The sequence below is a fragment of the Cimex lectularius genome, unplaced genomic scaffold (genome assembly GCF_000648675.2).
Source record: "Cimex lectularius strain Harlan isolate CLEC.00 unplaced genomic scaffold, Clec_2.1 scaffold8, whole genome shotgun sequence".
In the NCBI taxonomy this organism is placed as follows: Eukaryota; Metazoa; Arthropoda; class Insecta; order Hemiptera; family Cimicidae; genus Cimex; species Cimex lectularius.
This window is the reverse complement of record NW_019392656.1, coordinates 1,404,183-1,427,953: the sequence shown is the minus strand read 5'-3', so window position 1 is coordinate 1,427,953 and position 23,771 is coordinate 1,404,183. Positions and strand designations below refer to the sequence as shown.

General features: G+C 33.1%; 1 protein-coding gene across 2 annotated transcripts; it reads right to left on the bottom strand.

The window, feature by feature from the left end:
* Positions 1-1,257: 1,257 nt before the first annotated feature.
* LOC106669710 (phospholipase D2) lies at positions 1,258-16,834 on the bottom strand. Of its 2 annotated transcripts, XM_014399371.2 has the most exons (22): positions 16,364-16,834; positions 13,481-13,634; positions 6,960-7,160; positions 6,770-6,890; positions 6,432-6,583; positions 5,347-5,544; positions 5,213-5,292; positions 4,818-5,053; positions 4,642-4,755; positions 4,434-4,573; positions 4,164-4,268; positions 3,967-4,090; positions 3,747-3,892; positions 3,520-3,662; positions 3,308-3,426; positions 3,133-3,243; positions 2,854-3,065; positions 2,669-2,794; positions 2,429-2,537; positions 2,026-2,367; positions 1,848-1,967; positions 1,258-1,781 (listed from the first exon to the last, which is right to left on the bottom strand). In XM_014399371.2, exons 1-22 carry the CDS (start codon positions 16,479-16,481, stop codon positions 1,680-1,682), a joined length of 3,273 nt encoding a protein of 1,090 aa, XP_014254857.1. In that variant the 5' UTR covers positions 16,482-16,834; the 3' UTR covers positions 1,258-1,679. The 2 variants fall into 2 exon arrangements, with proteins under 2 accessions (XP_014254857.1, XP_014254858.1); XM_014399372.2 differs by lacking the exon at positions 13,481-13,634 and having other exon boundaries at positions 16,364-16,446.
* Between the last annotated feature and the right edge of the window lie 6,937 nt (positions 16,835-23,771).

The window sequence follows — 23,771 nt, the reverse complement described above, 5'->3', positions numbered from 1 at the left end:
ACTTGCTTGCTAATTAATGTGAATATAAAGCATCTTCTGCTACGAAAGGAACTTTATTTTTATTATACTGGTCGTAAAGTTCATAGGATATCTAAATCTCATAATATGATTCTAAAATTTTTAATCTGCGAGTTGAATTCCTTCACTCACTTGCAAGCAATTCAGGTAAAACAGATATCAGTGAATTGCCACGTACACGTACAAAAATACATGTTCTTAGTTTTAAAATTTTAAAGTGGCGATATCTTCAGTCTTGGAGAACAGGAATTAAGTTTTACATCAAGAAGATAACATCAACAGACTACCGGATAAAATTTGCTCGAATCAGATCACACTGGAAAATGTTAACATAGTTAGAACATTCACATTTTCAAGTGTTAAGTTTTTAAAACTTTTTTTAAATAGCCTTATGAACTTTGCCAAGGGACGTTATTTCTCATATGCGATGCGTATATTTTTTATTTTTTTAGGGTCGGGGGTTGCATGAAAAAAGGGCCAGGGGTGAAAGTGGGAATCGAACCCACGATTCCAGGGAACTGAGAGACTATCACACTGAACACTCAGCTATTGCGGTCCTCTAAAACTGACTTTTAAACTGGCCAATGAGCATGTTAAAATAAAAACTTTGTTGCTAATGATTACTTGGAGGTCGTGAGATGCGGTCTGGTGTGACTGTGATGTAGGTTTAAGAAAAACATTTTCTTTATCGTGCCAACGTTTCGATCTTTATTGAGATCATCTTCAGGGCTCAAAGTGTTTGTTTTCTGTGTAGATGTGTCATTCTTGTGTGTCGTGTTGAGAGTGCCCAAAATTTTGTTGCTAATGCTTTATCATCTCAGTTCATCATGGCCTGTTTTTTTTTGTTTTTTTTTTTTGTTTTTTTTTCAGAATTTGTCCATCAGGGATGCTTCAGGATTCTGACATTTATAGTGTATCTCCTACGCACATTTCGTAAGTATGTAAAATGTGAAGTATCTGTGATGTAGTAAGTATATAAGTAAGTAAAAGACACCATTTCTCTCGAGTGGATTCCTCATTGTTTTCTCATAGACAGATAATAACTGAAATGACAAAATTCTGTACATCCTGTAAACACACAAAACCACTGATAAAAGCAATTAATCTACTAGTATGTAAAAGCAATATCCACAAAATTTTAATTTTAATTATGTTGATAATTTTTACAGTCATTTTATTTTATATAAGTTGACAATTTTTGCAGTACAGTTAGGGTTTTTTAAACAGTGTAAACATTTCTACATTTTTATGAACTCTTTTATTTAAAAATATATTGTATATAAAGAAAAGTTTAGACAATCTTTCCATTGTTCCAAACTGATATGTTTTTTTATGAGAATTAACATTACAATTAAAAGTATAAAACCTAGAATAGTGCTACTAATATTGTAGTTGCGCAAGTTTTTCATCTGAAGCTCAAAAGGCAATTTCACTGAGATGGGTTTTAAAATTATAGTCTAAAGCTTCTTTTCACTATTTACTGATAATTTTTTTCACAAAGGTAAGCAACATAATTATATTTCATGCTGAACAGGCGCTTCACTAATAAATGCAAAGATGGACCCAATTAGTGAAATAGTAGCCCAGTGCTGGTTCAGCAAGTCATCGATTCGCAGGCGAAAACCCAGCATCACCATAATTATATTTGTTACACCATATTTCTACGTCCAAAGGGATGTCGGCAGCATTCCTTGGACACCCATTGGATTAGGAGTTAGAACTTCATCTTTTAGAAACTCTAAAGGAAACATAACGAGATGACCCTAAAAATAATTTAATTTAAATTAGTATATTATGTAAACATTAATCAAATTTTTAAAAAAAATTACTTGAACCCCTTCTAAATCTTTTACGGCTGCTTCAGGATCATACAAGCATTTAGGGTAGTATATCTCATTGTTAAGATCTTTGAAAGTTTTTATTTGATCTGATGGTATACAATGAAAAACCTAAAAGAAAGCAAATTTGTAAAAAAGTTACTCATAGATGAGGATGAAAAGGAAATACTTTTTCATAAATCTCAGAGTTTGACTTTGCAATTCTCCTCCAAACATTGTGATAAAATGCGCGTGAGATAGGGTCAGTTACATCAATCGTAGGCTGTTGACTGCCAAGAATCCCCAGGTGCTCTTTAAATAAAAATCTTCTCAGCGCTCCGCAAAGTTTCCCACTTAAAAATGTCGCTCCGTTCATCTGTCCTTCTTTAAACTCCTCGTCTTCGATGACGACAGCAATCTCGGAATCTCTCTTTCCCAACAGTGATCTGTCGTTTATGTTAGCAGATCCGCATATCATTAATCGGTCGTCGGCTATCAACAATTTGGAATGAACATAGATAAGTTCGGTGATCTACAAATTGAATTGAATTAATACATTTTGAATCGATTTGAAATGAAACCATTTTATGTACCGGAGCTTTGTTCAAAATGGAGTGTGTCCTTAAGCCATGAAATGTGATATATTCATCTGGGTCAGGTATGCCTGCATCTTTTAATCTCATAATTAATGAATTTTTTCCTCTAGAAAAAAAATTGCAACTTTTCAATCAAAAATAAGGATGTTACACTGATAAAAGAGTAAAAAAGTAAAATAACTCAAAAGGACAAAACCTTGTTTATATTTTTTATAGTTTTCAAAGCATTCAGCATACCTGCAAATTGATGCATAATTCCAGTGGGTTATTGCATGAAGAGCTGTACCACTTGGTGTACCGACTTCACCCTCAAAACCTGGTAGTAACGGAAGGACGACAAATACTCTGAACACACTACCTTCCCTGGAGATTAAACAAGCCCAAATTATTTAAATCAAATTTTTTATATATATTTTGAATACCTGTGAGCTCGTACGATCCTTTTAAAAAGAGCATCAGCCACTTGGTTCCTGACTTGAGATGATTGAGAACCGAGTGAAATGAAAAATTGATTTTCAATGTAAACGTAATATCTTGCTTTGGCAATGGCGTCAACTAACGCTTCGTGAATGCTCCCCTCCCATGTTTCTTGATCGATGAATCCACCAGACCATTGTGACAAACTCCTCACAACCTAAAAAAACGAGAATAGATTTCTTAAGTATTCATTTGAACTTGAAACTATTTTTATTTTTAAATACCTGACACGAGGCACTGATCTCCCTAACACCCGGCAATTCGAAGTGTGAATACTCATTGTATGACTTCGGAAGAAGATACGGATACTGGGGATTGATCTTTGATTTTTCGAGCTAACCAATTTTTTAAAAAAATAGTTTTACAAATTGAACAATGAAAATAATAATAATAAAATACCTTCACAGCATTCCATCTCTGTATAAAATGCCTTGCTAAATCCCTGGCTGCAGTACCTTTCACCATAACACCGACATCATGCCATGGCATTCTTGCCGTTTTGGTACGATCCACAAGATCTAAATAATTTTTAGAAAAAAAATTGATCACCAAGCATGTACTTCTTATACTACATATAGCATATATAATTTATATCGACTTAAAATTCAAACCTTGAAAAGGGAGGTCGAGATTTTCAAAATCCTTAAGAATGAAATTTGTATAGTCTTTTCCGACCCAAAGTTTAGAACCTGCTGGCTCTTCAGTTATCATCCCTTTCTCCAAATCATCTTCTGACATTTCAGGACAGACCAAGCTAAAATATTTCATGGATTAACTACCATTATATATTTAAATTGAAAGGAGAAAAAAAAAGCTGAATTTTATGTTTTAAACATACGTTTCTTGCGTTAATATACTGGCAGATTCCCTTTCTCTTTCTATCATATTTCTAGTATCTTTCGTATTATCAACCAAGTCTATATCCTCATCTTCATCAGAATTAAAACTCCATAGATTCATCCATTCCTTACCACGTGTTTTTACCTTTAGATAAAAAAATTTTTAAAAGTTGTTTATAATTAATTTATCGAAAGTTTCAATATTTAATAAGTGCATACAGTATCAAAGAGGCTTTTTCTCTCTAGTTCAGGTGTATTGCACTTAACATTCTCCTCGGTCGGCTGCATATAAACTTCATCTCCATCTGTGTTATTGTTCACATTCCCATTTTCTCCATTTGACCTAAAAATGATAAATAAAAAAGTTTTATATTGTCTTTAAAGAAGGACTGTTTTAGAAAGCACGAGATGCTTACTTTAATGCTAAGACTGAAGCGGCAAGAGCATGAGTTGCAAGAGAGAGGGACATAAAATCTTGAAATTTATTTCCTCCATCTACTTGACTTCCAAGATCAGTTAACCTAAGTATTAAAAATAAATGCAATACCTTAAAGATGCATTAATTCAGTTTTATTCAAACTTACAATTAAGTAAGGGTTTAAAATTGAAATAATATCTCTAAGTTTTTCCTATGTAATAGACTTTAGGTTAATTTCTAAATGTTATTATTATATTTATTTTCAAACCTATGCTTGTAATCATCCCAACGGCCATAGCATAAATCAATGCCACCAAGGAATGCCAAACTTTGATCTATGACGACCATTTTTTCATGATGAGCCCAGAAAAGAATACCCGCCTTTGCGTGATCAGGATGGCGTAAAACCTAGAAAAATGTTAATAAAGAAAATATTTGCGACTTTTAATACTTATTGTTCTAAATTTTTACAATACTTTTATGTTCTGTGAGCCTTCAGCGGTAAGTTTTTGTTTGCTGTAGAAACTATTGATGCCAATTGCCATTTCAACTTCTTTATACAAAAGGATGAATATTTTTACACCATCGGCCTAAAATGAGATTTTTTTTAGATGATATTCGAATGATTTTAGTGAGGGTGCAATTTACGCACGGCTTTCCTTTGTAAAATTTTATCAAGCCTCCAATAGTCTCCTTGTAGCGCTGGCCTCTTCATGTATATTTCAGGGCTGAGCCACCAGTCTGCAATGTATATCTCTTCCTTTGCCTGCTCCAAAGCAGTCGCGACTGCCGCCATGTACGATTTTCCATCGACAAACCATGCGCATTTTACAAACGGCCTCACGGGCGTGAAAGAAAAATAACGATTCCTCTGAGTAAAATCAGCTCCTAGTGTAAAATTACAAAATATTTAATAACTGTCGATTATAAGTTTCGATAAGAACAGACATTTTATAATATTTACCCAATCTGTTTCCTCATGTTAAGCTTTTATAAACAAATTTTGGTAATTTATATTAGAATAGTAATTCAAAATGGAAAATTTACCTTTCTGTCTGACCATATCTTTTATATAAGCCTGCCATTCACGAGCTGTCCTCCGAGTAGGGCAATTAAGCAATATTTGCCTGTTAGAAAAAGCCAATAAGATCTATTCGCACTTACGACGACAGTTCAAATACCTCGACATGTTGGTGATGTGAAGACCTTTCCTCCTTCCGGTCGTGAAAACTCCAGAAGAGACATCGAATCCGGAGTCAAAAAGTATGACGGCTTTCACCCTTCCATCTTTTGGCCTGATGTATGCAACAAAACTGTCTTTCACAATCAACCACCTCGATCTCCATGTAGCGCAAAGATCTCCACATATGTAATGGCATCTGAAGTTATAAAAAACAAAACAATTAATTAATTTTTCAAATATTTGAAAACAAAAACTGACAACACTTTACATAATTAACTAATCCATGCAAAAAGCCTCAATACAACATTATTATAATTTAAAATATAGCATTTTAATTCCATTAACTTGCATATTTCACTATCTTGAGTGCTCTACGCAATAAAAAGTACGAACTAAGCCTACAGCCAATCGCACCATGCTTATATACTTTAAATATTATTGTACAAAGACAATAAATCCACTCTAGTTTTGCAAATTATTAAATGAAAAATAACCTTTTAAAAACAAACAAAAAATCAAATAATTCCCTATCAATACCAACAGTTCTTACAAAAATAAAATGCTTGCATTTTTTCCAAAAACACCAGCACCCCAGCAAGTTATTGGAATTCAAAATATAGCTTTTGTTTCTTTTAACTTTAATTTTTAATGAATAATTTATTTATAGCTTGATCATCTCCTATCATCTAGACTGACAGGCAAATCCAGAAGGAATAGCCAGACGAGGATGATCAAAGATGATCGAGCTACAAGTTCGAAATCTCTGAACAACCTGGTCTGCCTATTCTCACCGATGAAGGTGGTGTTATTTATTTTTCAATTATGCCCTTTTACAAAGAAACTGTTTTATTTATATAATAATCAATTAATGTAAATTAACAAACCACCCATAGAAGACAGAAAAATGCTGAAATGCTCTTAACAAACAAAACCAGTGAGATGGACCAGGATAATCAAGCTACAAAATATTATGTGTCGGTATTGGTGAACACCAAATTTTGAAATTTTGCTCTATTGAAAAAAAAATCTACACAAGGGAAAAATTGCCAATTATAATTCATTTTAAAATAGCCAAAACAATACCTAACACATAATCCACTGTCACAACATCCACATATATTACAACCTGCAGTTCTTGGATAAGCACTGCGAGTTCTCTTCTGAACGGGCCCTTCCATCCCTTTCACGCCCAGGGCGCCGATAAACGAGAGTTCACTCACTTCGAGAAAGGCAATCTTAAAATAAAATAAAAAATAAAAAATTGTTAGAAGTTCTATTTCAGTTTAATTGCACACTAAATAAGAGAAAAAAATAATTTTTGTTGAAAAAGTGAACAAAATGTTTCATTAAGGCTGGGTCAAAGTGGCTTGATTAAAACTGATGTCATCGCTTAGTTTCTTCATAGTAACGTTTTTAGTTACCGTTTCATGATGGTTTCTGTAAAGCTTAATTTTCAACAAATTGTTTAGATAATCCTCCAACTGTTTCATCCTCTCGTCAATCTTATCGTATGGCACCAGTGCTTCTGGTTTCGCTGGAAATCTAGGTTTAAAATTTTAATACTTAAAAAATTTATTAAATCTCAACAAACAATACAATTGAAATACAAACCTTGGAAAGTGTTTCTTCACAGATTTGTCCTTTGAAACTTCATTTTTAAAGCTCGTTCTACGTTCTTTGTGCGTTTTTGTCGGGAAAGGAACATTGAGACTTGCTCTGTACATCTTGAGCTGCTGATGTAGGTGCAAAATGTGCTTGTATCGCTTCTTTATTGTCCAAGAAAAATCTCCATGTCTCAAGTGAATTGTATACCTAAAAATTACAGACTATTTAATCAACTTTAAAAGTAAATAATTCATTAGTAGGCTGCATGCACTTATTTTTTTTTTTTTTTAATTTATTACCATCTGTACAATATATACATTACGTAATGCGATACAACATTTATCATTTGCATATATCCGAAGGGAGCCAGCAACCACTGTTACTTTCCCAGCTTTCTGAATGAAATATGTTTAATATGTTACATACAAAATCCATTATATATGTTTGAAAGTAAAAATTCTATGAAAGCCTGTTGAAGGCATCCTTTAATCAATGTAAAAATATGTAATAATGTTAGTGTGAAAATAATATTTTGCCAGCAGCTGAAAATGAGCCACAATACTAATAAATGTGCACATCTCTCAGTACTTCTTTAAGTCGGACGAGGCAGCCAAGGCTGGGACATCCCAACCTTCAGACTTAACCTCCACAATTTGACCCCCTGACATTAAAAATGCAATAAAAAACGTGATTAAAACGTCGGCTGGATAGGCAGAAAAGCTCCTACATATGAAAGCATTGTTGATATTGGATCTGACCCATTATCAAAGAAGGGTCATTGTCACCCGATTAACGATAGGTCATGTGAGGTTAACACATGGCCACTTACTTTGGGGGGGGGGGTGTCTGGTGGCATGCAAAGAAAAAGTTACTCGATAAGGAAAGCTTGATATGAGTGTTATTCTTGAGCACTTGAGCAGTACTTGATCTTAGAGGAAACAGGGTTGTTTTAATGTATAGAGTAGTGAAATTTTTGCATCCCCTAGTGTGCTGAGCATGAATGTATTTATTAGCATGAATGTAAGTGGGAGAGGGTCAGTTATAATATTATAATGTAATAGGTGTAAAGGGTGATGTAGGCATATCGCCTTAACTGACTGAATAGCATGTAAATGTTTGCAACATGTATTTAAAAGAGTGTGAATGATCTGGCTGTTGACAGACCCTAGAGCCCTTGGCAGCTGGATGGATAAGACCAAGGTCTGACCCAGGACTGCCAAACTCCTGGGTGGGTGATATTCGAGGATCACTGTTTTGTTTTTTGCATTTTTTCTTTTTTTTCAACCGGCTAGCTGCCTGGGCTATTGCCGGCACCTCACATTTAAATTTTTTTTTTTTTTTTTTTTTTTTTTTTTTTTTTTTTTTTTTTTTTTTTTTTTTAAGTTAGCTTTTCTGTAGGAAGTCTGGCGATCTTTCTGGTTGTGTTCTGGGATGTTATTTCTACATTTTTAGCCCTCCCACACATGGTGAAAAGGCTCTGAAACTATCTCATTCACTAACATTCAATCCTAGCCTAACCTATATGCGGGTTTCAGAGTACTCAATATTCCTCTGAAGACCCGCCCTCGTTCACGCTAATAAATACATCCATACATTATTTACAATTAAAATTACAATTAATCTAAAATATTAACCTAGGTTGGTGGGTTTATGGGGTACTTGATATTCCACCATAGACCCACCCATGCATACACTACTATCACACTAATAAATACATTCACTCAAACAAATCATTCTGTAGTTACAAATTAAAAAAATGCGGAGCCACTGGCGCATTTAATATTAGAACAGTGCCTCCGCCCATTTACTCTAAAAGATATTATAGCCTAATACTAACCTAAATCGGTGGGACTGTGGAGTACTCGATATTCCTGTACAACCCACCCAAACACACTCACTTTCGCGCCAATAAATACATTCATTCTATCCAAAACACACAAAGAGATATCTATCCTAGTTTGGTGGGTCTGTAGTATACTCGATATTCCGACCACTACCCACCCATACACTCACACATTCTCGCCAATAAATACACTCACTTCAGGAAGGGAAAACGAAACCACGTATGGAGAAGAATTAAAGACGACCATATGCATTTATTTGCTTCAGATATTCGATTTATTTTATTGTAAATCACAAAAGCTAGAGTTGTTAGTGAACTGTGAGATGTGAAAGGCTCAACTCGATCTTCTGAAGACTTTAACATTTTCTTGATCAAGGTCGAGGAAAGAGGCACAAACTGTAGAGGAGAAGTCAGAGAATGAGTCAGAAAAAATGGCTCACAAGCCCTTTTTATCGAGAATTGTTCGAATGTTCAGAATTGTGTTCACACCGAACGAGTACAAATGATCAATACCTTTTATGTACTGAGTCCAAGTGACTAGTCCAAACTAACATTCACGAATGCTTTTCTTGCGTGAATGTGGCTTAAAAAGCAACATTTATAGACAATTATATGCAAGCAGTATAGGAAATTATTCTGCATTATGCTCAATAAACCTAACTTATGTTCAATGTAGGAAACATTTTTTTTGTACTCATAAATACATTTTGTCTTTACATACTATTCAGTCAGTTAGGGCGACATTCCTACATCACCCTTTAACCTATTATATTATAATTGAAGATTGGTGGAGTGAGTATTCAATATTTCGCCATTGACCCTCTCACACTACACATTCATGCTAATAAATACATTCAATCTCAACTCACACTAGATACACAAAACTATCAATATTATAAAAAATAATACAGCCGTTTCCTGTAAAAATCAGAACAGGGGACCAAGATATTCGCTGCCGTGCTCAAGGACAATTCTCATATCGGGTTGCATTCCTACACACTCTCTATATGGAGCCAAGGAGTGGCACCCTTCAATTAAATGGTACAAGTCGAGGGACCATTCTTTACATATCAGATACGTATGCCAAAAAAGTAAGTGTGTGTCAAACCCGCATGGCCTATTCTTAATCGGGTGAGGATAAACCCTCTTCTACGAGTCAGATCTTTTTAGGGCTACCAATAAGGGCCGCCACTTTCTTTTAATAGGGTTTTTTAACACATTTGTAGCGTTAGACGAATCGTCTGTAAGTTGAGACGTCCCTTTTGCCTATTCTTGCTGTTTGTCTGCTTCAGTATCTCATCATCTTCAATGGTGGGTTTGTGTAATTTTTGTTTTGTCAGGCCCTTTTTTATTATTTCCAAAAATATCACTATAGGTAAATACTGTGTTGAGGCATGCAAACAGTAAGTTATATAAACTTGCTGTTTCAATTAAGGAAAATTGTTAGCAATTAAAATTAATTTGAAAAGCAATAGAAGATCATTCAGTATTTTTAAGCAATTTAAAAAGTCGTTTATTGAATTAACAAAATTTTGTCACACAAAAATTAATAAAATACCGGCAAGACAAAAAAAAATAAAAAAATAAAAATAAAATTGTCCTTGTTAAAGTGAGATTTCTGACCACACAAGGTCATACATGGGTAAAATTAGGCATATCTGCAATTCTCTAGTCTCGTGGTGCGCTTGACCAATTACTATCTTTCAATTAATTAAGGTTTTTAATTAAGATAAAATATATCTACATATCTGCAATCTAAAACACTGAGAATGAATCTTACCATTATGTACAGAATCAACTTTTTCACAAAAATTTGTATACACTGTTTAAACATACATGTTAAAAAATAGACACTTTTAACGATTTTTAATAAATGTTTCTTCATTTTTTATTAAGTGTTTGTTTAGTATTTATTACTTTTTTTATAATTATTTCTATATCTCCAATTGTTTTATTTATAAACATATACAATAATTTCAAATATAGTATTTTAATTTCAAATATAGTACATAATGTCAAATGTAATACTGATTTGATTATATAAATTTTTTAAGAGTAATAAAAAAATGATTGTTCAGAAATCGTGAGATGCGGTCTGGTGTGATGTAGGTTTCAGAAAAACATTTTCTTTATCATGCCAACGTTTTGGTCTTTATTGAGATCATCTTCAGGGCCTGGGATTTATAAACATTGTTTAAATTTAGCAAATACATGTAGGATGTAGAAAAAAGTGAATTTATACAACACAAAAAATATTTTTTTATATTCAATCAAAATATTTCTACTCACCCATATAAATAAAAATAAATAAATTACTTTTTTTTAAACTAACTGAATAATAAGATAAAAGTATATATATTAAAATGATGTAGTGTGAAACACAATGACATTAAAAATTTATTAAAATAAACAAATCAGCAGAATCTATCCTCTGGCAGACGGCATTAGCCATGCCATTATACTTTGTGTACTATTCAAAATGTAATTTGTATGTTTTCTTTTTAAAATAAAAAGTATTTATTTACTTGAAAACTTTTAATAGAACAATTTGGGAGAGGGAGATTAGTTCATTTGAATAATGTTAAAAGAGAGAGAGAGAGAAAATATAGGAAGTTATAAATTACATCAATAGATTTATATTTGTCCTAAAGCAGTAAGCTATTTTAAACTTCTGGGTTAAAGGAGCTATTAATAAAATATCAAAACAAAAAAAAAGCAAGAAAAACCTGCCTTCTAGCCTTCGTGTAAAACTAGGCCATGGAGGCGCTATTAAATAATCACATCTACACTTTCTAACAAAAGTAAAATAATCGTTTCACTTTTTATTATCTAATGTTTGATTTAATGCAAGTTCAATAAAAATAGTGAAAAATATACCGATCAATAAAAAAAGTAAAGGAAGAAAAATTGAACAAGCTTGAGAAGAATAATTAAACATCTAGCCTTGATTGGCGATGTCATGACTCGAAATCACTATTTCCAGTCAAGGACATAAGGAAATATTCCTCGCAGAAGTACATGTGAAAATGCAATCAGTTAAAAAAAAATAATAATAATATTCCTTTGAACAGAACTAAAATCACAATAAATATACTAATTTTTTAAATTATTTTTAATTATTTTAACACTTAAGCATAATAGAAAAGATAAGTACAGATTTATTTTGGCCGAGGAAAATATATACTATAAAAGAAATAAAAAAAGAAATTTCTGTTTTGAAGTGATAGTGACTAATTCTTTGAAGGAGTGTACATTAGCTCAAGGCTGAAAGAATTGGGCAATCACTAGACTCAGCCAACATTTCAAGCCTAAAAATTAGGTGAATGCACTCCCAAAATTCAAAAACAGTCAGATGATGATGATGATTTAATAGGATTTCATTTGAATTTTCTTAATCATGAGATAAAAATCACTATTGTTGTAGGAGCGACAAGTTCGAAATTTTATTTTAAAATAAATAAATAGTAAATTCAATGATAAACAATTGTAAAACAAGGATCCTTGAACGTTTACAATGCAAAACTTATTTATCAAAAGCTTAATCTACTTACATGTTTTATTTATCAGTTGACTGGTTGATTTTTTTTTTACAATACTTTATAAATACCCCTTGATGGGTCATAAAACTCATTCATCCTCTTGACTATAAAATCGAGATTTTTTTTTGTTTGTTGTATATAAAAACGGAAAAAAAAATCACCAAAAATTCATTTATCATCAGTTCTAAGTTTTAGAAATGTCACTGAACTGTTTTACAATTTCTACAATAGCAGCTTTTGTCTACTTAGTTGACACTTCTAATTTGCAAGTGTCGTGTAAAAGAAGAATGAAACATAAAGTGGTATTTATGTTTATCATTGTTTAAGCACCTTGTTATTACGTTGTATGAATGTTCTGTAAAGTAATTCCTGTCAAACAGGAGGGCTTAATATCGAACTACCCGTTGGGTGTCGCGTTCAAACCACATTACAATACTTCTTTCATATTATTCTCAATTAAAAATCCTTGGGCCGGGTTTCGAACCCAGAACGGCAATAAGAGCCAGATCCCCTGACCACTCAACCACCAAGGTCCTGTACAATAGCATCCAATAAAAACTATTCAGAAAAAATCTACAATGAACTATGCAATAAATCATTATTCAATATATCACAATTAATGATCAAATAATTTATATTTTTAATTTCTATTCAAGCCACCATGAAATTAAGTGCACATTTAATAAAACAAGGTGTGAGAATGATTTTCATTGTAGATTCCACCCAGAGCCATGGGAAAATTAGCCATTCAAACCCACCGCAAGCCAACTGAAATAGAAGCTTTAATTTGTTGAATTTTTTCACCACAGAGAACTAATTAGTATTATATAAATGCAGATGTAATTTTACCTAATGACACCTATTGTTTTCTCTTGTCATTTGTGTTATTTTCTGCAAATAATACACCAGTACTATACACAAACTTCAACAATGGTTTAATTGATTATTAGGTATAAATAAAATTATATAAAATAAAAATAAAAAACAGTATATTTACATTAAAGCATACAATCTATAAGTATAAGCACCAACTAGCGTAAAAAGTATGCGGTTCAATGACATGCTCTTTAAAATTATTTTCACTGATCGCACATTCACAGCCGTCCCCCGATGCAAGCAAGCATGCAGCACGCTGTCGCACTTACAGATTGGGGTTCAGAAGATGAGTCGTGATACTTCTCTCATATGCAATGATCTGCAGGTGAATATCTTGACCAGTAATGAACACATTGCGGTTGTGAGTCTTAAATTTGACCGGCTCACTGTGAACCATATAAAACTCGTTGCAAGTAGGCTGAACTGCAATCATTCAAGGAAATAAACTTTTTTTTTAAATCAGTGCGAGTAAACAAAAATTTATAAGTTCATCTTCATCAAGAGTAAAAGAAAACACACTTTCATACTGTGATGTGTGTTCAAGGAAGATTAAGAACTAGAAATGATGACAGTTTCTGTTACTGAAAAAGATGAAAGCAAGCCATACATCACATAAGTATGGCCATGGGGTGATTTCAGCAAATTTAAAACATACAAAATGTATATAAGAACTGAGAATTTTATTAGAGAAGTTAAAATGATAAAGATGAAAGTAAGACAAACACAATATAAAGTATGGGTCATGGGTGACATTTCCAACCAATTATAGATACACAGAATAATGCATTTAACTTGGTTTAAGTACACAAAATTTGTGTCTTCAAGGCAATTTTTAAGAGTAAAACATAGCTTTCATAGTTTGATACATTGTGCAAGTCAGTACAAGAACTTGGGATGATGTGAATCCTTTTGGTTACTGATACGGATAAAAGCAAGCCATACATCATATAAAGTAGTGATCATAGGCTGCATTTCCATTTGGTTATCAATACAATAATGCATATTTAAATAAATAAAATAAATTTTAAAAATTTTCTTTTTTTCGAACAACTTTGAAAGGGGTTAAGGAAAACAAATGTTCATAGTTTGTACAAGTCAGTTTAAGAATTTGGGATGATGTGAGTCCTTATGGTTAGTGGGAAGGATGAAAGCCTTACAACATATAAGTGTGGGCCATAGGGGGCATTTCTGATTAATTATAGATACATAAAATAATATACTTATAGTACATAGTATTTAAATTCACAAAATTTGCTTGTTTTGTAAAACAACTTTGAAAAATTCAAATATAACAAACTTTCATAGTTTGACTTTTTGTGACAGTCAGTTAAGAACTTGGGATGATTGGATCCTTATGGTTACTGATAAAGAGAAAATTAATTCATACGACTTTTTTTTAAAGAAGAACTTGAAAATATTCTAAGTAAACCAACTTTCATAGTTAGATTCTTTGTGCACGATAGTTTAAGAACTTGAGATGACCTGATCCTTATGGTTACTGGTAAGGATGAAAGTAAGCCGTACGACATATGAGCATGGGCCATAGGGAGCATTTCTAATTAATTAAAGATAAATAAATAATGTACTTATCCTACATAGTCTTCAAATTCACAAAACTGGTTTTATTTATTCTTTAATTCCTTCTTAATTTAATTTTACATTTTTGTTTTTCATAGTTTGATTCTTTGTGCAAGTCAGTTCAAGAATTTGAGATGATGCAAGTCCTTATGGTTTCTGATAAGGATGAAAGTAAGCCATGGCATAAGTATGGGCCATAGGGAATATTTCTGATTAATTATATAAACACAATAACGTATTTATAGTAAATAGTATTTAAATTCTACAAATTTGCTTTTTTTAGAACAACTTTGACAAGAGTCTAAGAAACCAAGCTTTCATAGTTTAATTCTTTGTGCAAGTTGGTTTTTAGAATATAGGATGATGTGAGTCCTTAAGGATACTGACAAGGATGAAAATAGCTATGGCATAAGTATGGGCCATAGGGAACATTTTTGATTAATTATAGAAATATGCAATAATGTATTTATAGTAAATAGTACTTCAATTCTTAAAATTTGCTTTTTTTTAAACTTTCATAGTTTAATTCTTTGTGCACGTCGGTTTAAGAACATAGGAAGATGTGAGTCCTTATGAAAACTGATAAGGATGGAAATAAGTCATGGCATAACTATGGGCACATTTATGAATATTATGTACTTATGCTATAAAGTACTTAAATTTACAAAATTTGTTTTATTTTTATTTATTATTAAATTTTTGTTTTAGAACAATTTTGAAAAGAATCATAGAAAGCAAACTTTCATAGTTTGATTGTTTATGCAAATCAGTTCAAGAATGTGGGATGATGTGAGTCCTTATGGATACTGATAAGGATGAAAATGAGCCATAGCATAACTATGGGCCATGGGACATCTCTGATCAATTATAGGAACATGCAATAACGTATTTATAGTAAATACTATTTAAATTCCCAAAATTTGTTTTTAGAACAACTTTAAAAAATGTCAAAGAAATAAATTTTCATAGTTTGTTTCTTCGTGCAAGTCTGTTCAAGAATTTGAGATGATGTGAGTCCCTACGGATGCTGATAAGGATGACAGTAAGTCATGGCATAAGTATGGACCATAGGGAACATTTCTGATTAATTACAGAAACATGCAATAACGTATTTGTAGTAAATAGTACTTAAATTCCAAAATTTGCTTTTTTTTATTATTATTTTTGTTTAGAACAACTAAAAAATGTCAAAGAACACAAACTTTCATAGTTTGATTCTTCGTGCAAGCCAGTTCAAAGAATTTGGGATGATGTGAGTCCCTATGGTTACTGATAAGGATAAAAGTAAGTCATAGCAAAAGTATGGGCTATAGAGAACATTCCTGAATAATTATAGAAACATGCAATAACGTATTTGTAGTAAATAGTGTTTAAATTCCCAAAATTTGTTTTTTTTTAGAACAACTTTAAAAAATGTCAAAGATCATAAACTTTCATAGTTTGATTCTTCGTGCAAGTCAGTTTAAGAACGTGGGATGATGTGAGTCCTTATGGCCTGATAAGGATGAAAGCGCACCACGCACCATAAAAGTATGTGCCACGGGGGCCACAACATCCCATGTGAAAAAATGTACCTTGCGTCCTTCCTGGAATCTGCGGACTTGACGATTCGATGTCCGACAAAGCGAGAAATTCGTCATATTCATCCGAATCTATGTATTCTATGTGTCCTGCCTCAACGGGAGGATCCATGGCCGTTTTGTAAACTTCAAAATTGAAAAACCACCGACGGATTAGAAAGCGTCGGGGAGAACGAAACGGATTGATGAAGTGTAAAATAAAACTGGGTGGATTGTGCAATCCCTATTCAGCATGACAGTCCGAAATGGGCTGGATGTCAATTGGAAGCAGTGGTAATTAAACGTAAAACGACGAACAGTAGGTACGACAAAAAGTATGACAACTCGTCATTACAAAACCGACGAGGATCGCGTGGCTGGAGTGCCAGTAAGGAATAAGGAAGTCCAGTCCACATAAGGAACATCCATCCCCGGGACGAACTCGAGGAAGACTAGCTCAGGCCAGCCAGTTGGAATGGATTACCCAAATTCGTTATCACTTTATTTTGAAACGTTTATCTATCCTGAGGCCAGCTCCCCACTATATTCTGACTGGCTCATAATCCATTGAGCGGGAGTTTCAAAAGTATTACTGCATAAAATGACATTTCTCCATCAAATTGTACCTTCGTAGTATTGTAATCCTCGCAGGAACCTCTCAAAGGAAACACCAATTCTGAAAAAAAACATTTCCATGTATTGAAAAGTGTGCCAGGCAATAGTGTCCAAAACCCTGCCAGGACTAATCAAGGAACGACCCAAATCCCAGGCCAGGGGTCGACCCCAAAACCCTCTCATACAAGCAAAAACTGTCACCGCTGAATGTAAGAACCAGTGCTCAAGGACAACGATCCAGGAGCTGTTCCCAACCTACTCCTGTCCTTTTTGTACACGACCACATAGCTTAAATGAAAATAACATAATGTCTTTTAAAATAAGATATCCCTAACCATTCCTGAAACTTTAATGACAGGGTATAGGAAACATTGTTTATCGTCAGGATTGTTGTGGGTAGATTTATCCTTAGTGGTTGTTAAATGTTTTGGAAGTTTTGAAGACATACTTCTTCCAGTCTGTAATGCAGCTTGTACTTATGATAAGTTCATCAGAACTGTAATTTGTAGTTGTGTATTGTTTTACCCATGAATATGTAAATAAATAATAGTATCAAACGATAATTAGCTCCTTTTTGACCATGTACCTTTTCTTACTGTTATGGCTACTCCACATTCTTCTTTATTACATCTTTATCTGTTGTGAGCTTCACTTTCAATAAGAGTCATTTGTGTCAGTTAACGCAATAACGTGTATGGTGTAGAATATGTTTATGAAGAACAATTGCAAGAAATGAACTGCCTTTTTAATTGTCATTCATTGTCAACACAACACTGAAAATCAAACACAAGTATGTGGCACTCAGCAACTACTGCTTAAGTTCAACTTCTACTGCTAAAGTCGAGGAATATCGAACTTTATTACATAACCTAAAATAAAAATAGTAATAAAAATAGCTTAAGCTAGGTGGTAATATGTAAACCTGTCACATCCGGAATCAGTGAGTGCATCTAAAACCAGTGAAAACAACAACATTAATTGTAATGCCAGGGCATGCAGTTAAACTGGCCAGAGGAGGTCCGTAGAACCAACTATAGGCCCAGAACCTATACTTGAGAAAACAAGACCAAACATAGACTTCTCCATCAGTGAATGGGTCACAAACAAAAAAATCAAAAGTGGACAAAGTCTGGAGGAACCATACATAGTAAACCCTTGATTTAACAATCCACACCACTGGCAAACACATTGCCACGGTAATAGGGTAAAACTCAGAGAAATGATAGGGCTCCATGCAGGTCACTGGCTGTTTTGTTATTATTAAATCATTTTTTTTAACTTCACTTATTTTTATCTATAACCGTTTTTTATATACAACCAGCAGATTTGATTTCAATTTATGATTGTGACATTTTGAGCATTATAGGATAGAATTAGTTAAATAATATAAATATATAATATAAAGTTTGTAATTGTAAAAACATAAAATAATATAAAATTTAAATAATATATTTATGTAGTATAAAAGTTGTTTTTTAACGGAAACGCGGATACTAGACATGAGCGCATTGAAGCATTGCGGGTTTGCATGTATAAGAATTTTCAGGCGTTAAGACTAACCGTCAACTTTCCTGAGAATTTTTGCCGCTAAATAGGTTAATAGCACATGCCAGTCAAAAGTATAGCTTTTTTTAAAGGATTTTTCCAGGATCTTGTTTAAGGAATACACTGAAAATATAATTAGTGGCCAATAATAATTATTAGATATAGTACAAAATTACAAAATGATTTGGCTTTTATCATAAAAAATTAGAATCAACACAAAAATAAAAAATGTAAGAATACAAACACTGGATACAATAAATATTAATTGATAATTGATTTTTTCTGAGCAGTGTAAGGTACGTTTTTGTACAGATACGATCTTACTTTTCTGTAATAATTTACTCACTTTTTCAATTTGTTTATGCTGTAGAAGTGAGAAAATAATCATGGTTCGTGATAACTGTTATTCAACTTTAGAACATTGTATTAGCACGCTTTTATTTGCAATAACTATGCAGAAAGGTCAGACAAAGTCTGGGAGAAATTCGAGGACTTCTTTACGAAGATTAATTATATTTCTGTTTTCATTCAACTTACTCATTTGTTTATTCTACCTACACTAATAAAGTTCGTGGTATTTTTGAACAAATACGGCCCAGACGTTTTGTTTTTACACCAGGTCAACATCATCAAGACAAGGATGTCAGTAGATTTAAAATAACCACCACTGGTGAAAGTGGATTCATCAGAAAAAAGAATATGTTGAGGGAAAAAAATACCAAAATTAATGCATAAATATCGTAGGGTGTTGGAATCAGATTGTTCTTTATATGAGATACGTAATATAGTTAAAGGGTTTTTTTTTCTGGATTTATCCAATTATTGTTGTTTCCTCGTATTTCCTAAAAAACATATGCAAAAAATCATGTCCTAAGAGCCTTTTACATCGAAAAAGACAATAAAATTTTTTTTCGATATTTTTGGGTTTTTGCGTTTTTATTGAAAAATACGTTAAAAAACGTGCCTAAGAGCCTTTTACATCAACGAAGACAATAAAAAAAATTCGATTTTTTGTTGTTTTTTTTTTTTTTTTGTTTTTCTTGAAAAATTCGTAAAAAACGTGTCCTACGATCCTTTTACATCGAAAAAGACAATAATTTTTTTCGATTTTTTTGCGTTTTTCTTGAAAAATACGTAAAAAACATGTCCTAAGAGCCTTTTTCATCGAAAAAGACAACAAAAATTTTTTCGATATTTTTGGGGTTTTTTGCATTTTTCTTGAAAAATACGTAAAAAACGTGCCTACGAGCCTTTTACATCGAAAAATACAATTTAAAAAATTTCGATTTTTTTGTTTTTTGCGTTTTTCTTGAAAAATTCATTAAAAAAGTGTCCCACGAGCCTTTTACATCGAAAAAGACAATAATTTTTTTCGATATTTTTTGCGTTTTTCTTGAAAAATACGTAAAAAACATGTCCTAAGAGCCTTTTACACCGAAAAAGACTATAAAATTTTTTTCGATATTTTTGGGGTTTTTTGCATTTTTCTTGGAGGATTTTCCTCTAGCAACACCCAAAGGTGCACAAATAAAGTGTTTCAATGTTGATAGTTAAAGATTAAACGGTTAAGTAGAGGAATTATGCAAACGACAACGCCTCCGCCTCCGCCTCCACCTTCGCAGGGACCTTCTAATCGGAATTTATCCTGAAATTGTAAAATATGCCGGAAAGGGGATATTCTGCGGACATCACATTTCTCCATTAATACGGGCTGTATTATGGAAATCCTAATCCCTTGTACAACGTTGAATTGGGGATAGGATTTTCTAAATGGTCTCGTTACGTGCTGAAGGTGAGGCGTACGCGATTCAATTAAAAACCAATTAATTAATTAGCTACTTTGTATCTTTTACATTATGCCTTATACAGTGTGTCTTTTTTTAACATGCGCCAGCAGGTTTTTTCTATTTTTTTAACATATATAAAACAGTATGGTAGCCCCCTTACATTTTGCGCAGATTCCAAATTTGTCCTCAATTGAACTGTAACTCTACACGGAAAGTCAAATTCAAGTACGTGGCACTCAGCAAGTACTGCTTAAGTTCAACTTCTACTGCAAAAATCCAGGAATATCGAATTTTATTATACAACCTAAAATAAAAATAGTAATAAAAATATCTTAAGCTGGGTGGTAATAGGAGGATCCGTAGAACTAACTAGAGACGCAGAACCTATACTTGAGGAAATTAGATCAAACATAGACTTCTCCATGAGCGAATTGGTTCACACAAAAAAATCAAAAGTGGACGAACTCTAGAGATTCCATACATAAAAACCCTTGATTTAAAAATTCAAAACTGGCAAACACATTGCCACGGATATAGAGTAAAACTCATAGAAGTGAGAGGGCTCTATATAGGTCACTAGCTATTTGCTTTTATTAAATAATATTTATTTTTACTTTATTTACTTTATTACTTTACTGCTTTACTTTATTACTATTACTTTATTTACTTTATTTTTTATCTACAACTGTACATGTGTTAAATACAACAAGCAAATTTTATTTCAATTTATTGTGTCATTATAGAATATAATATAGTTTGATAAATAGTATAAATATGCAGTATAAAATTTGTAATTGTGAAACTATAAAAAAAATTAAAATTGAAATAATATATTTATGTAATATAAAAGTTGTTTCGAACTGTGAAAACGCGGATACTAGACGGCAAAGCGTTATGCATTGCGGGCTTGCATTTATATGAATTTCCAGGCGTTAAGCCTAACCATCAAATACGTCGTAAATGTTTTTGTCGACGTCAATTTTGTCAATTGGGAACACCAAACTTTTATTGTTTTTAACTAAATTTTTTTCTAACAAGAATGAGTACTACAAATTTGGAACATCTCCAAAATTGTCTCTAGGATTTGTTGAAAACATTAAAAAATTAAATAATGTTTATTAAACGCAAGTTTACATTTTCTTTTTCTCCCATAGGATAGGTAGGTAAATATAATAATAAAGAAAAACTTTAAATACAACCATTTCTCATAATAAAAATGAGTGAAATTGATTATTTGAGTGTAAATAAATATCTGGGAACAAAAGGTACCTACGATTATTTAATCAATTAACACGATAATTTTATTTTGTCTTGTGAACCTTCTTAAAATAAATTGTTCAAATTTAAGACCCTGCTGCTGAATGTATATTTACATTCAAGAAAACAATTTCACTTGTTTCAGTTCGGGTACTTATTCTTCTCACAAAAAAATCTAGTTTCAGAAAAAAATTAAAAATTTGGTGTTCCCATTTGAAATAAAAAATTTGACGACGGATTTGAAAATCTCGCAAAAATATAAGGGGGTTACCATTGGTCACTTTTATCTGTTAAAAACAGGGAAAACCATCTGGCGCATGTGATAAAAGACACCCTGTATAAGTAAAGTTAACTTATTGAACATAGAGTCAAGAAAAATTACGACTAATTTTTTCATGTATAATAATATTCATAATATTATTTAATAGGAGTATGTGAGTAAAACTGGAATTTGAAGTGTTTGTTGAGCTCTTCTTGTTTTCTTAAGGTAATAATTAAGCATCTTTGGAAGGCGGTGAAGGCTTGAAATCTGTTTTACCTCCATGTATTAAGTCTAGTGGTTCTTCGAGATCCTTTATTCCTTAATAATTATTCGTGTAAAACAGCTTTTCCCTGTAACAAAAGTTGTGTTATTTGTATGTAATCGCATACTGTTAAGACTCTGCCCTCTCGAGGGATACCATTTTATCTCACACCGTGTTCTCATTTAAGTAATTCTATTTGAAGAGTAGGTAACGTGGAAGGATTAAGGACGAAAATAAATCAGATTAACGCCGCGTTAAGGTATTGTTGAAATTATGAAAACCTTCGACGGGGTACGAAGCCGAGGGCGGATGGTTATTATTTGGGGCCGGCTATAATAACGAATTAAACCACGGCCCAATGTGTATATTGAAAATTCAATTTACCGTGTGTGGAAGGCCTCTGGGGAGGTTCGGACGTGTAATAACCCTGGGAGAATGCAACACTGATTTTATTTATGTTTTGGCTCGCTGCCCTACCCTCCGAAGCATAACTTCGACCACTTTATTTCTCCATCGTCGTCGGGTCCTGATTGCGAAATATTGGAACTGTCAATCTAAACTTGGTCGCCCACACGCTATTTTACATAATTCACAATAATAACAAACCCCTCTGCGCTGAGAATAGAAAATAATTAATAAGGAAGTAATTTTTGGAAAACGTCCCTTCTGGATGTTTTATTCCAGAAGAACGTTTTGCCCCTCAGCTGACTCTAGGACAGAGACTACGGAACAACACAACCCTTCCCCCGACACCTGAAAATCTTTTTATTATTTTTTTTTCACGAGGTTTCTTAACAGCAGAGGTCATATAAATCCTCAGGTGTTTTTGAAAAAAAAAGCCCATTTGTAAGTCATGCAGGACCGCTGGATTCGAACCCGGGACCTTAACCTGATGAGCGCCGTATCAACGCCTAAACCGTTGCGGCCACCGACGCCCCTCCTGAAAATCTTTGTAACGAATTTTCCTAACTGGATTCACATGTTTGATTTCATGTATTCTACTGAGAAGCCACCGGCTGTCTTTCCATCACCGCCTTCCCCAGTCAGTTCACAGTTCTAGTTACTAGGGGAGCTGAGAAGAGCTGAAGTAGAGCTAGAGTAGAATAGCTAAGTAAAGCTTTGGTCCCACGTGTGCTTTGGCGAGCTTGATCTGAAGTTTATCTTACCTCACGCCGTGAGAACGTTATTGCTCGAGGTGGCTCAACCTTTCCGTACTTATTGAAAGGCTTGGGGCCGATGGATGGCAACCGCAGTACGGCTCTAGCAACCGTGCCCACGTTCTGTCACGGTTTGTTGTAGTTGTACCGGTTTATACTTAACTGAATTCATCTTTCAACATCCATAAATCATAATAGAACACTGTACTAACGTTGATCTTTAAATCAAAACTGATTTAATTTTTTTTTTAAAAAGTACGCAAAGGTTACTAGTGGTTGCTCGAGATTCGCCGAGTCACGAGCCTTTCCGCGCCCTGGGGACGACTTATGGTCGGAATTCAGATCAAGACAGACCGCGACAAATCACAAGTCTGTAGTAGTAGTAGTAATATATTTATTGACAAATTACATAGAATATAGGATAGGTACTACATAAATTTATAATTTAGGGGAAAAGTAGCAGGGCTCTGTACAACCTAAAGCAATCATCCGAAAATTTCAATACTTTACGTATATACTGTAGAAACCTCGGATTCAC